This window comes from Manacus candei, unplaced genomic scaffold (assembly GCF_025592945.1).
Source record: "Manacus candei isolate 608988 ecotype Guabito, Panama unplaced genomic scaffold, ASM2559294v1 h1tg000057l, whole genome shotgun sequence".
Lineage (NCBI taxonomy): Eukaryota > Metazoa > Chordata > Aves > Passeriformes > Pipridae > Manacus > Manacus candei.
The window spans coordinates 8786244-8802500 of record NW_026138105.1 but is presented as its reverse complement, the minus strand read 5'-3'; the positions used below and the strand labels follow the sequence as shown (position 1 = coordinate 8802500).

The 16257-nt window shown below is 40.6% G+C and overlaps 1 protein-coding gene across 2 annotated transcripts in view; it reads right to left on the bottom strand.

The window, feature by feature from the left end:
- Positions 1 to 16257, bottom strand: part of GNAS (GNAS complex locus) — a 139602-nt gene that overhangs the window by 4311 nt on the left and 119034 nt on the right. For both annotated transcript variants that reach the window (XM_051803100.1, XM_051803101.1), the window contains exons 6-11: positions 4616 to 4670; positions 4201 to 4274; positions 3671 to 3729; positions 1925 to 2045; positions 1066 to 1196; positions 484 to 551 (exon numbers count right to left, since the gene is read on the bottom strand). In XM_051803100.1, the coding sequence (XP_051659060.1) occupies positions 484 to 551; positions 1066 to 1196; positions 1925 to 2045; positions 3671 to 3729; positions 4201 to 4274; positions 4616 to 4670 (508 nt within the window). The remainder of the gene's footprint in view (positions 1 to 483; positions 552 to 1065; positions 1197 to 1924; positions 2046 to 3670; positions 3730 to 4200; positions 4275 to 4615; positions 4671 to 16257) is intronic.

Genomic DNA, 16257 nt, shown 5'->3' with positions numbered 1-16257 from the left:
TCCATTTTAAAATGAGTCCACAATTTGATTGCCAGGCTCACCATTATAAGTGATTGTAACAATATTTAAAAAACCCCCCATAATGTCTATTATAGCTTCAGCTAGCCAGTAATGGGAAAGATAATATGAAGAGAACATTAATATTTGACAGATGATGCGTCTTTTGATTAGTCTGGAAATAATGCATGGAAGAAAAATCTGGCCCCATTAAAAAGAGCAGGATTTCATTCTTGATTCTATTTGAGGTTTCTTAATTCTCACCCATTCTTTTGCTATTTAATTAGGTACTGTGTCAACAAGCAAATATCCAAACAGCAGCTGAGAAACAGCAGTAAAGCTCTTCAACATAACTGTTTTATGCAGTGTGGATGTTAAATATAAACAACACAAGAAGTGACAGCATTTTGCAATAGCAGAAAGTGCACAAGAGTTTAGGTTTGAGGAGAATCAGGTAAGAAATATCAAAAGAAAGGAAATACTTACAAGAAACTCGTCTCTAATAAAATACTTGGCCCTTGTAACTCTGGGATCCTCACCAGGCTCTGGTGTTGCTGATTAACAATAAAATAAGTATCTTATTAAAACAGATGTTTTCTGGTAATAGCACCGAAAAATCTTAAACTTGTTCTGTTTTCTGCTCATGTCTGATAGAAATATACTTGGCAAAACTGACTGTGAGATAAGACAAACCATAACATTGTTTAAAACAGCAAGATTTCAGGAGAACTAAGGAATATTACAGTACTAGTCATTTGGCAGGTAAGAGAAATGACCACAGGTAGAATTAGGGGAAATCCAAAGCACACATCAGTGCCAAAATGTCAGACTGTGGTCAACACCAAAGTCACAGGATCTGTCAGGATGAAATTATTAATCTATTAAATGTGTAGAAGGCAGGATTCTCTTGTTATTAGTACCTAAAAGTTAAACATTAAAGTTTGGCTGAAAGACAATGAAGTTTACATCTACTTAAGAGTTTTCAAGTCTTAGCTGAAACTACCAGAAACATTACACATGTGATTAACAAAGAAATGATAAATTGTAAATAAAACTTAAAAATCTTACCATCATCTGGTGTAGTGTAGCGAGCAAATTCTGGAAAGTAGTCTTCAATTTTAGATTTCCCTGCCAAAACTTTCTCTGCTAGCAAATCTTGTTTATTCAGGAAAAGGATTACTGAAATGGTCCGTAGCCACCTGTGGAAAATGGGAACACTTGAGAAGGCACAGCCTGGATCAGACAGAAACTGAACCCAGGGCTGGAGACAAGAATGAAGCACACTGAGATAATTTTAAAAGGTTACTTTTAAACCTGAATCCTGAGGGTGTATTTCCAGGGGTGCACCCCCTGAGGTTGGTTTGTAGTGCTGATCCAAACCCATCACCCAGGGGAGCACATCCACTGCTCAGGGCACTGCTCTGTCACTACTTTAATTACTTCAGCCATAAGGAATGACTGTTTAACAAGTGAAAGGTAAGTGGAAGAGAGGAGAAAACAAAACAAGTGATGTAAAGGCAATCACTCCCCTCCTCCTGTAGGCAGACCAATCCCAGCAAGCTGGCTAACCTCCCCAAATCCCCTCTTTTGCCTCTTACTAACATAGTATGGATCATCCCTCCAGTCAGTTTGGGTCTGCCCACTTGTGTCCCCTCCCAAACTACTGCACACCCCCAGTGGATTCACTGCAGGGGCAGAGTGAGGAACAGGGAAAGTCTTGATGTTCTGCAAACACTGCTCAGCAACAGCTACTAGATCAGTATGTTATCAGCACTGTTTGGGTAAAATCTAAACCACAGCACCGTATGAACTGTTACAGAGAAAACGAACCCTGTCCCAGCAAGGCCCAGACACAAGTTGTGACTGTAGTGCAGGGCAGGATCAGCAATTTAAGTGATATGAGCAACAAAAACTTCAATTCACAGACCTGTTGTTCCAGATACTCTTGAAGAGGTTTAGTGCTTCTTGGAGCCGATTGGTCTGATTGTCCTCTCGTATAACCATGTTGTAGCTACTGCTCGCCACCACAAATATGATAGCAGTCACATCTAAACCAAGAAATATCCTTTGGTTAATACCAAACTTCAGGAGAAACATCCAGGAATCCCAAAGTTCTATAAGAGGCTGCCAGACTTCCAGCTCCATGTGGAGGACAGGCTGGGATGCTGCTGCTGGCAGCTTTCTAAGTACCACAAATCAAAAAAGAAAGTGAAGAGACCATGAAAGGCAGGCAAGGCAGGCCCCAGAACAGAAGCTGAAAGAATGACAGAAAATGTAGAAAAGGAAGGAACTGAAGCAAGAGAGACAAACCGAAGAAATCCAAGAGGAGAATTTCAAGAAGATTTAAAATGCGTAAAGAAAATCAGGAACAACTCGGAACTTTCAGGAAAGGACAGGGAGGCCCTTGGGGGAAGACCTCAGGACAAACAGCACTGGTGATCTGTGTGAACAGTAATAATGACAGTTGAATTCATGGGTAATTGCTCCAGTCCCCTGTAGTGTGCTATACTTGGAGGTCTCTCTCTTTCCTGGGAGGTATTCCCAGGAGCACAGAATCCCATCTCTGTGTTTCTGTGTGGCTGTGCTGCTCCAGACTCTTCACAGTGACTGACTTCCAGGCTCATCTACCTCAGGCATCAGCAGCAGAAGAGATGAGTCAGACCATGAGGTAACAGGAAGAGGAAGGAGCAGAGGTAAAACCCAAACAAATCTGTTATTAATAGCACAGGAGAAAATAGTGCACAGTAGTTCCACACATACACACAGTGTTCAGGTGATACTCTGATAGTAACTGCAGCAATATACCATGAATTCCAAGTTGCTTTCTACTTTATTTGTTCTGTAAGATCTCAATGTAACTTTTCTACAAAAAGATGGATAATTTCATCAATATTTTGTCCAAACAACGAAAGAGAAAAAAAAATCCACCACCTCTAGCTTCCAGGAAACATGTGGAGAAAGGTTTCACATCCTAACAGAGATACAGAGTAAAAAACAGCTGCAGTGAAGGTACCTGTCACACTTCAGGCCAGACACAAAACTACCTAATTTCAACTGTGTGGGAGTTCAAAACACTGTCACCTGAACTAAACTGATGGGGACACTGGTGTTGAGAGACTCCAGATCTTACCATATGTGACACCAGGTCTAACCAGACAGATCTTCCCTACAGTCTCACTCTGCATTACTGGGTCAGTGCTGATTTGGAAAGAAGCACCATGACATAGCCATGTGGCTGCAATTATATGCCAAAAGGTGATATTCTGATTTTATGCATATAATAATGATCCTGTAGTTCTGTATTTTGCACAGGTACATATGTAAACCTTCATATGGAAGACAGAATATAGTTGGAATTTATACTCACATAGCTGGCAAATAATGCACTAAGCCACCACCAAAAAAACCTAATTAAATGAAGAGAGGGAAGCCAAAGAAAATGGACAAGCTTAAGTTATCAAACTTTAACTCCTCTCCCTCTCCCTGAAGATGTTCTATGCGGTTAGAGAAGTGCACATGTCAAAAAAAATTCCAACCCATACAACTGTTGAGGTAACTCCTTATCAAGCTACATTGAAAAGATGGTGGCTTTCCCAGAGTGAGAAAATGCAGACTGGGCATTACAACCTTGCAGAGAACTGGTTTATAAAGCAAACAGAAATTCTCATCCTACCATTGAAACACTGGATCCATTTCCGGCGTTCATCTCGTTGCCCTCCAACATCAAACATACTGGGGAAAAAAACAGAAATCCAGTCAGGATACATTTTGTGTTGGGATTTTTTGTTTGTTTGTTTGTTTGTGTCTTTATTTTTGTTTTCTCTCCCTGAACTCAAGTAGAAAAGGTAAGAAATTTTAGGACTTCTGTGTCATAGAAGCTAAAAGGAATCAAGGATGACGAGAACCTGAACAGGTAAACAGTCCACCAACGTATGCACACAGAGGCAGTGGATTTAAACCCTTTTGTTCCTTGCAATTTAAAATAAAAGCAGAAAATTGCACACCAATTTGCCTTTCCTTTTCAAGCCAGACTACTAAATCGAAAAATCAAAACATACTCGCTTTCTGCTAAATATCAACTTCAGAAACACAGAAGTCTCAATGACTCTGTAGGCTCCCCTCCAATTTACCCTGGTATTTGTCTGCGTTGTATTAACAAAATAAAAACTCCCAAAAATAGAAAGAAAAAATAAGGATACTTACTGAAAATTTACTTTATCCACCTGAAACTTGGTTTCAAAAATTCCTGATGTCAAAACTCTGCATCTGAGAAGATCCTACAGCATAAAGGGAAAGTCACTGATTCAACACAGATACTTTGTAATTTTTTAATGGAAATAAACCCCTTTTATTCCATGCTGATAGTGGATGCTGTACTGCAAAACCAGGGACAGCATTTAAGTGACACAGAATGTGATGTAAGTCTTGTAAGTCAGATTTCACAGGCATTTCTGCGTATAAACATAATCCAAACAACAAAGTAATTTTTACTGGAACACTAAGCATACACAGTGCATGGCAACACCTGTGTTAGTGCCACAAATGGAAATTATAAAATGAGACAGTTGTCCCCAAAGCCGGGGTGGGGGCAGATAAATGGTGTAATTTCTTAACGTACCTGGTCAGACGGGGTGTACTCGTTCTGCTTGACTATGTCAATCTTGTCTAGAAAACTGGGGAGAGGAAAGAAAAGGAGAAATTGTCATTCTCAAATTAGACAAACTACCCAAAGCTTTAGTGACAGACAGTTGTCAGGTAAGTTTCAGTGTATTTTAATGCTCTCAGACTCCCAAAATGCTAAAAAATCACACACTGAAATTGCTCAATTTGGGTCACTGGTCGTGCTTTCCCAGCACAAGCCAGCAGAGGGCCGAGTCCAGTTTAATTAATCCATCTGGGAATCTCACTCCAGCCCCTCCCGCCGGCTCCCTCCGCCACAAACATACCAGGAGTTTAATTTAGGTCATTAATTCATATAAATCCTACACTATAACCTGCTACTGCTAACGGTAAGGCAATGACTCAGGTAAATTGCCTACGTGTACTTTTCCTGAAAGAAAAACAACTATTTTTAAACAACTTATCATCACTATAATTCTTTAAATAAATGAAATCCCGAAACCAATTTCAGCACAAGTTCAGTTAAGTGCGAGGGAATACTGATTTTTCTGTCAATTCTGTATCAGTGTTTCAGTTTATTGTCTGGAGCAGCAGCTGTAGTAGGCTAAATGGGTATTCAGAGAGATATTTCATTCAAATTCATTAGGTATTACGTGAAGAGGATACCCTGGAGCCTTTTAAATTTTTTTACCAATTAACTATAACCTCCTAATTATCTTTCACTTCAACTCAAAGAGCAAAAATCTCAAGGAAGCAACTTGTTAACTCTGTTTTATTGTGGTGTTATTACAAGACTCGAAGATGTGGCAAAGCAGCAGCTTGGGATGCAGATTTTACAGTGTTTGCCCCCCAATCCCACTGTCCAACACCAGGCACTGGGCAGGGATACAAAGTGCTCAGCCACCTTCCACCTCAGCAATGCCTTTACCCATCACATTAATGATTAATCAGTCTTTAAACCAATATACTTCAAGTTCCCTTTGAAATTTCTTTGCAGGAATCGTTTTCTCTCTGAAGCAGAAATCACAAAGGAAATGTGAATTTTCCCTTCTCTCAATGCACATTAACTACAGTTACAGGCAACATTCCAAGGGGGAAAAGGGAGCCACGTCCCAGATTCATGAATCAAAAACCCAACCCCCAGTAACACCAGCACAGGTCTCAGCCCCCAGTTCCAGCCCCCTCTGCCCAACTGATTTCCTAAAACACCTAAGGAGGAGCAGGGGAAGGGGGGAAAATAATTGTATATTTTAACAACAGCTTCAGTGTCATGTCCTTTTCACCAGGAACTAGATGATCTCGTTTCAGAGACACATGAAAAGTAATTTTTCTTTACTCTGAATTACAGAATTTTAAACACATCAAAACATATCTTAATAAACACTCTACAAAAACCACGAGACGAAGTGCAAAGATCCATTTCCATCATGCAACGTGACACGGGGACAGACACACAAGGATAAAACGATGACAAACTGTGTTCTGCAATTTGCAAGTGGGATTTTTTTCCTCATCTATTCCAGGCTGTTAAGTAATTTAATTTTTTCTTTTTTTTTTTTTAATCCAAAGGGAAGAAGTAAAACTCTTTGTTCAGTACACAGAGGATGTTAAATACAACAACCATGAGCTCCAACCAGCACGTGTTTCCACCCCATACTCTCCCCTAAGAGCACAGTTTCAGAATCACGTGGCAATTTCACAAGTTGGAGGATGCTTGAAAAATGTTCTGAACAGAACATGTTCATCAGGATATACAAAGGTGATTACTGCAATGAGCCAGCCTTTCTGTATGAATTTATCCAAGCATAACATTTTCTGCTGGGTTCTTCTACAAGAGGTGAATTTTTGGGTTTGTTTTGGGTTTGGGTTTTTTTTTTTTTGTTTTATTTTTAAACACTCTGCTAATCAGCTTAATGGATTTTGGAAACTGAAAATTAGAAAATAACAACAAGATATTGCTAAAACCTGGAACTGAAAGTACAAACCTCTTACTGTTGTTTATGCAGACTATTTTTAGGCCTATGATTTCCTTGAAAAACATCAGCCACATAGGAGCAGCAGTACTGTACTTGAGATGAATTCCAACAGCAATGTTCATGCCAGGTAAAACAAGTTGGGATGGAATAAACATTTCTTCTTCCCCCCAAAACAAGTTCCAACATTCAGTAACATCTGATACTCGTAACAATACTCGTTGGAGAAGGAAGTCTTTCACCGTGTGATAGTTACCAGAAAACCCACCCTGCTTCCAGTGGCATTTTAGGGAAAATGGAGCAAAGTGATATGTTAAATAAAGATTTCCTCCTCTCCGTGTGCCTGCTCATAAAAGTCCGTCCTTTAGAAAGGGCTAAAGACATTAAAAACCAGTTTGATTTTTTGCTCAGACGTAAAGAAAAAGGATTATTCTTTCAGCTGGTCAGTGGAAAAATAAATGTATCTATAAGGAGAAAAGAGGAACAGAAATTTGATCCAGTCTGATACACCTAAAATAAGGAGCAACAGTGGGAGTTCAGAAAAGATCAATACACTGTGTTCAGAGACTTCTCAGTCAATGTGAGTCAAGACCAAACAATTTATCCAGTAAATTAAACTAATAATCCAGTCAGATGAGAACAAAGCCTAATTCAAAATAAACACAAATTCACCATCATTAATTTCTATTTTTAATTCTTGCTATGCTCTACCCAAAACACGAGTGAGGCCACTTGAGTACTACTTTGTGTGCAGAACTCACTGCTGTGAGAGATTGTTCTAAGCCTGCTGGAGAAGTGCCCACCATCTACTGTGTCAGCAGTGAACTTACAGGGAGAAAGAGAAGTGACCTTGGTGAAATAATTCAAATAAAACTGTCAAACCACGAAACCAAATTTTATACTGCGAGCAAGTCTTGCACCGAGTTACAGAGTCAGTTTTTTGCCTCTGTAAAATTTTCCCAGAGATTATATGGAAAAGCTATTTTCCAGAAAGCAAATAATTCATTCAGCATCGCTGCCAATTCTCACTTAGGGCCAGATTCTGGACAAGACTAAATAACAGGATCAGCTACTGCTCTGCAAAATACTGTCACGTAGTATGAGGCACTTTTGCCTGTGTTATAAAACATCAATCCTACTATGACACATGCTAACAAAAAAAAAAAATAAAAAGAAGACTTTAAGTTATTTGTAGTCAGCAACACTGAGAAGCAGCATCTCTAGGATAAGCAGTAAATGTGTGTCTGAGATAGTAAAATGAAAGGTATTAATAAAAAATTAAAACTATCTGAAATAAAAAATGTGCTTTTAAGGGTGCACTGAGGAGACAGATTCAAAGAGAGAGATACACAGAAACTTTCCTTGGCTCCTGCAGGTCAAAATAATTAAGTCATACATGTATCCCCATTTCTTTCCAAATTTTTACAAAGCTTATTATGTCAAAACCACATTCCAATTTCACATCAAGATATACGCTAGTACCTGATTTATTCTGGAGTTTTTTCCTACAGAGAGAGTTGCTTTATCCCTGTGTGGGGGGAATTTCCTGAACGAACAGTGCTGCTGCCAGACAAAGAGCTGCAGCCTGCGCTTGTTTTCCCTCCTGGAAAGGTGTGTAACACACGGAACCTTCCACCCCAGAACCAGCACAACTCCACCGCTCGGGGAAGCCCGGGAGGGGGAACTCACACTGCCTTTCCTCGAGCATTTCCTGACAGCCTTTTCAATAAACAGTAACTGAAATCTTACTCCCTGTGATCTGACGAAAGGGTTGGCAGACAAGGATTATTTTTTTTTTTTTTTTGCTTTGTGAAGAAGAGCTTTTGTTTTCAGTCTAGAACAACACTGGAAAGGTCTCTTCAAACTGACAACACACCTATATTTGAAGAGCTTTATTTCCACCAGGTTTTTTTTTCTGGTCGAGTCATAACTTGAATTTGTATACAAAATGTCTCTGTTAAAAGACACACTAAGATCTCATCTTCTGTGTCAATAAGACAAATCAAGAAATCAAAATTTCAACCCCAACTAAAGACAGCATTTGTTCATAAACCTCAACAATAGTACTAGATCCCTGAATTTGTGAAGTTTCTTGCCTCTGAAGGCCCCCAGGTATTTCACAGACAGTAAATCACACTCCCAACTCCTGCCTGCCTTCATTCAGGCTGCATTTCCTGCCTCCACCATCGCACCCCAACGCACACCTTGCAATAACCCTGCTTTAAAGGCAGGCACTCAGAGAGAGACTTAATTGCCCAGAGTCCCTTGAGTCAGTGGAAATTTTCATTTTCACTGAGTCATGTGTTTCTACCAAGATATTACTAAGAATTATCAAGATTTCACTAAGAATTACAGTTGCATTTACCCTGATTGCCTCTAAAAAACAGTCTTTCCAATTCAAGTTTCTATGTCCAGAAAGAAACTAATATTTGTTTACTGATCTCCGTAAAGACCAAACTGTGCCAATGCCCAAGAGATTTTTATTTATTTATCTATACCTTATCAGGACTACAAAACTAACAGAACTCCCCCTAAAGTAGTTTTAAGGTGAAATTTAACTGAACATTATAAATGTGAGTGTACTTTTTATTTTTCAGAACAGATCACGCTTTACTTCTACTTTACTTCCTTTTTAGTCCTTGCCATAATCCTTTATGTTATTCAGCAACAGCTTTTAAAAAGCTCAGCAGTTAACTATTTGATAAATTCTGTCTTCAGCTATGCTGTTAGTATTTATGGTATCCTGCAAACATGGACTATGTGAAACCAAACTTGTCAGGTTTTTCTTCAAAATTAAGTTAAAAATTAAAACTGGCACATCATTAGTTTTTTGTTTAAAGATATACTGATATTTTCTGTTATTTGGCCACTGAAGACGTGCCACAAACACGTTACTGGGTAATTAAAATTGTTCAGAAAGGCACAGTTCTTTTATTCTTTTCTAAACAAAAGTAGATGGAGAAAATAAATGCCATCAAAACCTTTGCAATTACTGTAACTACTTCACAATTAGGAAAGGAAAAAAAAGCCTTTAGGGATGGGCACATAGGGACAGTACTGTAAGAGAATTATTGGTACAATTAGGAGAGAACTACATTGCATTTAAAAACATCTCATATACGATGTTCCTGTAAGGAAATTCTGCACGTCATTCCTCAAACATAAGGATCCCATTCTAAAGCAGATTTATACTGGAAATGAACCTCGAAATGTAGTGCAAGACGCAAAAAGAAGCAAACTGAAAGACAACTCTTCGGAAATCTGTCCCAAGAAGCTGCAAATGTATTCTTGGTTTCCAATTCCAAGTCAAGGGGTTATTATAATTTCTTTATCAAAGCAGCAAGTCACATAAAAAGATTTACAAACAGTTTAAAGCTCAGAATTTAATTATAGATGGCATTAATGCGTACATATCGCAGAAAAGTGATTCTGAGAGCGGCCCCAGCTGTAATTCCAGAAGAACCTTGAGCATTCCAGCCACTTGGAGGCGGAGGGGCACCATGGGTCTAATTTTGAAGCAAATAATGAGAAAGCTGAAAAGTATGACTCCATATATTTGGAATCATCTTGTGGTAATCAAGGTTACAGTTCCTTATATGGCACGGAGAACATGAGGCACACACAAAAAATAGATTATTAGAAGTGGGGGGTATTAAAAAACTGTGACTATGGCAAAAAAAGCCACGACCCGCTCAGCAAAGCCCCCTTAACTTTTGTGCCTCCATGAAGCTCCAACCTTGCCCTAAAATCGAGGCTGGTTACGCACCCGGCTTCCCAAACTGCCTAATTAAAACAGCGTAATCCGCCGGGAGGCATGAATGAATCGGAGACAAACCCAGCAGAAGGCAAAGCAGCCCTCCAAAAACTGCCAGCCATCGAAAAGGAAAATGGGGAAAAGGTAGGAGAAGGAGAAAAATCTATTTAAAGAGGTTGTAGTTGTCTCTTTCCCCCCCACCCCCCCTCTCTGCCTGTCTAAAGTTAGTCTGGCTTAGAGGATGCACTAACTTTCCCAATCAGTTTTACATTACAGCACAAGTCCAGAAATAGCTCCCAGCCGCCTTGGCCTCTAGCACGGTTGCCATGACAATGGAACCACAGGGCTATAAATAGCTCATCAGCACCAAATCTTGTGAGACACATCTGGAATGGGGCCAGCCCAGCCCCGGCCTGACAAATAAAAATAGGCACAGGCAGTTTCAAAGGCTGGAAAGGTACAATGTGGCTGGGGCCGTGCGGAGCGGCGGGCAGGGAAACGGGTTTGATTGCTTGTTAGCACGAGATTTATTTGATAGGAGATTGGGAGAGGTATAAAAGTCACTTTATTGCATGCTAAACAGCCAGCCTTTCTCTAAGGTCTATTTTTCTTTCTTTCTCCCCCCGTTCTGCAGCACAACCATCCCGCTTTTGAAACTCTAACAATGCGGCCTTTTGCCCAGGAGACCATTAAAATAAGGGAAAACAGAAGGAAAGAAAAGAGATCTTCAAAATTGCCCCCCCCCCAACTATTTCTATACATTTTTGGCTCAAGTGTACTGAAGTGCTCCTGCGGGTCTGACAGGCATCCTGGCCGGGATCCTGCACGGGCCGGAGCGCTCTGCTCCGGTTAAATCAGTCACGGGCTGCTCGGGGCCTCCAGGAGCCTGGAGCGGGACGTGGTTCCCAAACCCTGTGCCAGGCTGGAGCCATGGCTGCTCGGCCTCAGCATCATCCCCTGGACCCTCACCAGGGACTCTGTGGGCTGTGCCGAGGGTCCAAACCAGCTGTGTCTGCAGCCCAGGGCGGCCCTGAGCCGAGCCTTCCGACTTGGGGGGCAGATCTGGAGTCAGGGCACAACCCATCCCACTTCCAAATGGCTCCACTTGACAAAACCGCCTCTGGAGCGAGCATTTTCTTCCACTTAGTGGGTGAGAAAATGTTGTATTTTTAGCACAGACTCTTGATCAACCCATTCAATTACATCCAAATTATCTGTGTGGGAACAGAATGTTATGTCAAAAATGTTATTCAGTGTATTTGTCAATATTACCCAACAGAAGACATTTGTATAATCAGGAGATTCAATATTTTCTACAGCACAGGAAAGCAGCAGTGCAGGAATCAGACTGAAGTCGTGAGGTTTTGTTATTTCAGACACACTGGAAGTAGTAGTCAGTGTGACACAACACAGAGAACGCCACTCTCAAAATATAAAATCTTAGTTGCTCTATCAAAAACCAATACAGACTACAGATGGTGATCAAAAAAACTGCAACTATAATAAGCATTAAGCCCCAGTAAAATATCTTCCATCTGCCATAAAGGCACCGTGCACGCGCTCCACGCAAACTGCACCATCAGCCCACAGGATTCCTTTAGGTCCCTACATGGATATTTTCATTTCTAAAAATTGTAGAGTAACTTCCACCCAGGCTTAAAGCTGTATGTAAACTTCCCTCCTCTTCCCCCTGCCTTTTACCACATCCAGTTTGCTCCCCTGCCATCTGAACAACGAATGCTTCAGAAACAGCAGTTCTCACAGAAGTATTCTGGATAATGTTCTTTATAACATGCAATGCAGGATTTATTGTTTTTTATAAAGATACTCCAAGTTAGTTTAAGAGCCTATTCCCAACTGCAAGTTTTGAGTTAAATTATGTAAAGAACGAACTACATATATTTTTTTCTTCCTTAAGACAGCAATTCTTACATTACTACGAGATCGCCCCTTCTGGCTCATATAATGGACAAACTTTGTCTGGGAGGAAGATGAGAAGGAGAGGGCTATAGAGCAGCAAACACTACATGAGGTAACCCAAACATAGCCAATATTCCAGTGCATTGCTGGAAGGACCTCCATGGCACCCCAGGATACCTACCAGTTCCCCTCTGCCATTGACTCTTCACCTTGACTGGATGCTGCTTATGGATCCCTCCTCCTCCAGTGATGGCTTTGGAGGGGTATCCCCCCCTAAGGAGATCATCTGTGCTCCTTTACCCTGACCAAGGCCACAGCTCACCCCAAACTCTACATCCCAAGCCCCATTCCCAGCTCCCACATGGAACTGTTCTGCACAGCTTCCCCCACTGAGAACCAACACAACCCCAAGCACCCGAGGCTGCTCCAGCTGCCTTCACTTCTACTTTGCAAACCTGTAGGAAGGTGTTTTCACACTCTCACAACCACCAAGCCAGACTGACTAAACCCAAGTCCCCCCGCGTGGCCCCGAGGCTCCCCCGCCACACAAGCCCATATATGTCAAATAACCTCGGAGCAGCCCCTCACCCCACCCCACATGACTTCAGCTGCTCCGAGGCCAAGGCTGGGAACAGAAATGAAAGGTAACGGTATGGATGAGATCACTACACCAGGATCTGATCCCAGGGCAAGCCTGGGGCGGGAACATGAGGTGAGGGAGTGGGAAGGAACATGGTGCAATCCCCATTAACTTTTTTTTTTCTTTTAACAAGGCTGCGAAAGAAGACAAAAACCATGGGAAAAGGTGAAGCAATTAAATGTTTGCTCACTTTGCTTTGCTTTCCGTCCCTCTTCTCCAACTTTTCTTCCTGAATTCTGGAGGGCTGAAAACACCAGACTAAGATCTAATTGAAGAGCCTGTTTCTTGCAAAACACTATCGAAGTTGCTTTAGATACGGAGTATTTTATCTTTTCTACACTTTAAAGGAATTTTGCTTGCCTGCTTTCATTTTTACCTATCCTTATTTCTCTTCTTCCTGATGCTGTAAATGGTTTTAACCTCCTGTGACTCTCGAAGACTCTATTAACTTCCAGATACTCCATCAAGTTTGGTATCTTTTCCAGTTATTTCAGCAAAAGCTTTGCACACTAAAGACTACAATTTTTAATTTTATGCATCAAGCTGGACTAGTGACAACTCCAGTGTGGCTGACTTCAACTTCTCTCCTAACTGCTCCCCATAAATACTCATAGTTTTAATATAATTTTTGTCATGCCTGTCTTCTGAAAGGTGGGAAAAGGTCTGTATCTATGAACAAACTCAGGGATTTTTGTTTTAAGCCTTTTTTAATTAAGTCCCAGACCTTATACACAGTGAAGAAACCAACACAACTGCATCACTCCTGTGCTCTGTGGGGACTGAACTTGGAGAGAAACTTTAAATTTAATAATTTTTCACAATCTAATCTAATTTAAATCCAGTACATGCAATAGGGATCTTCTCAGACAGGTTTAAGAATATTTGTCACTAACTCAGACTAAGGAGCCTGTTAAAGTGAAGTCATTTATGCAAAGTTCTATATGAGTAATTTTTAATGAAATTAAAGAGTGCCTCTACAGAATATAAAGTTGTTTGAAATCCCCCCATATTTGATTTCAAATCAGAAAATTAAAGCTTCCTTCAATTCCAGATGTAATTTTTAATATAAAACAATCTATGCATGTTGTAAGTATACGGCCCTTTTACTGTAGGCTGCTCTGAGCAATTAAAACAGGTGAACCTAATGGGATATCCTTTCATTGTGTTTCAACAAAATATTTTTATGAACCTTGTCCTCATGGTCTGTAGCTCCCTCCAGTGCCATCAAATCAGTAGATTTGTTTTCAGCTGATAAAGATCATCACATATGTATTATTATCACAGAATTGTCAGCATTAACAATAGTAAAAAATTATGTTAATAATTTAAAACACTAAAAAAAGGGCCTTCAGATGATAAAAGAATTAATAAACTAATGCTTCATACTTGTTTCTGTAACTTGAAGGAACAAACTAATCTGTAAAACCAGATAAAATAAGGGTTCAGACAGTTCCCACATTTTTCAGCTTGTGTGTGGCTTGTAAACCTAAACCTAAACATGGAGAACACAGAACCAGGCACTTCCCCAGCTGCTTTTGGAAAAATGGGCAACATTGTTTGTAACAGAAATTTTAGGGACAGAGGCAGGCGGAGCTGACACGATCCCACGTGACAGAAAGGAATTTTGAACCCAAGACGGAGTTTCCGCAGGAACTAGGGAAGCAGTGATAGCTCAGGGAAGGAATCAGGCCCCAGATGAGCCCAAAACAATGGGAAGACAAACTGTTGCAGGGTTCTGAGCAGGGTGGTGAGGGAGGACTGCACTGCCCTATTTAAATACACTTGTAGGAAGATCTCCAGCAAAACAGTTCCCATGTATTTAACGTGCGAGAACAGAAATCCAGCGCTGGAGTTTTGCCTACTCAGGCACCATCCCAGCTGAGATTTGTGTTTTAGGGAGGTAGGTTCTTTAGCAAAAAGGCAGTAATTTTGACTCTGATCCTGCTCACAGGAGGCTCAAATGTTTAATTTATTTCCCGTGACACTCGGGACTGGAACTGCAGTTGGTGTCTTCACAGAGCTACCTGTCAATACCTGCTCGGGGCTGACAGTTCCAACAACTCACAGCAGCTCACGTTTCAGCTTTTGCTTTTCTCAGAGGAATTCATCCTTCTCCCCTCCTTCTTTTTTTAAACATTCTTCTTTCAACTCAGCAAAAACAACTCCAGGCCTCTGTAGAGCAGACACACAACCTGGCATACAACTGAAAGCATCTGTAAAGAGCACACCTCTCTTTCAGAAGTGAGTTGTAAAGTTATTCTTCTTTTTTTTTTCTCAAAAGCATTTGATCACGCAATTTAATAGCAGGTATACTCAAAAAAATCATTTTAAACCAAGCAAATGATACAGAGCTGCAATAGCAATTTCATACTGTGAATTTTGAGCAGGGCAGTGACACTGATCTCTGGCTACTATAAAAAGCATTGCCTGCAAATATCTGGTTCTTTTGCCATACAACAAAACAGAGAAGTCAAAATGAAGTGCTTGTCTCTCCCTGGTACACGTTACATTCAGGCAGATAAAAGGAGCAAGAAATCAAGCTTGAAGCCAAAATCAAAGACAAACAATAAAGGTGACCACACTACTTCTGTGGGAAAGCCACTCACAGGAGTGACCACGGTTCTGGAATAGTGCAGCCCTCTTTTATTCTCCATGAAAAACCTGTCAGTCATCCAGTTTCATGGTTTTGCTCTTGGCTTAGAGTTTTGCTACTCTTAAAAGGAAAATCTAATACAGACCCTCCACTTCTGCTTACTCACATATTTGTGATAACACCAATACACAGCTCCTGACTACGGAATATATCCCCAAACTGCATTTGAGTATTTAGTGCTTTTAAGCCCGCAATTAAAACAGACAACTGACAGAATAATGTGGCTTTACAAAGGCTCACAAACAGCCCCAAATTAACACGGGACATGACACACCATTTTAGAATCTTTTAAATAAAATATTTTGGCCCTTCCCCCTCTCTTCCCCACTGACCTGCTAACTCGACTCAATTCATTCTGAAGCTGAATTCTAATCTTTATAAAAATATGAACTTTAAATCTCATCTCTCAAAACACACACCTGGCTATTAAAACCTTTAAAAACAGTATTAAAAGCTCCAATCATTCAAATGTCTGTAAAACAGACAGTAGGATACACTTTGTATTTACAAAACGCATTTTAACATTTGCAAAATGTGTTTTCTAACGCGGGCTTTTCTGAGTTGTGTGCTTTTAAGACTGAAGTGACAGAGAATTTAGAATGAAGTGTGCACAGGAAAAGTAAAATCCCTGACAAGGCACAAGCTCTGCCTGTTTCCTCTCCCAGCCCAGTCACGCCGGCTGGTTTCGGCACAGGGAGGT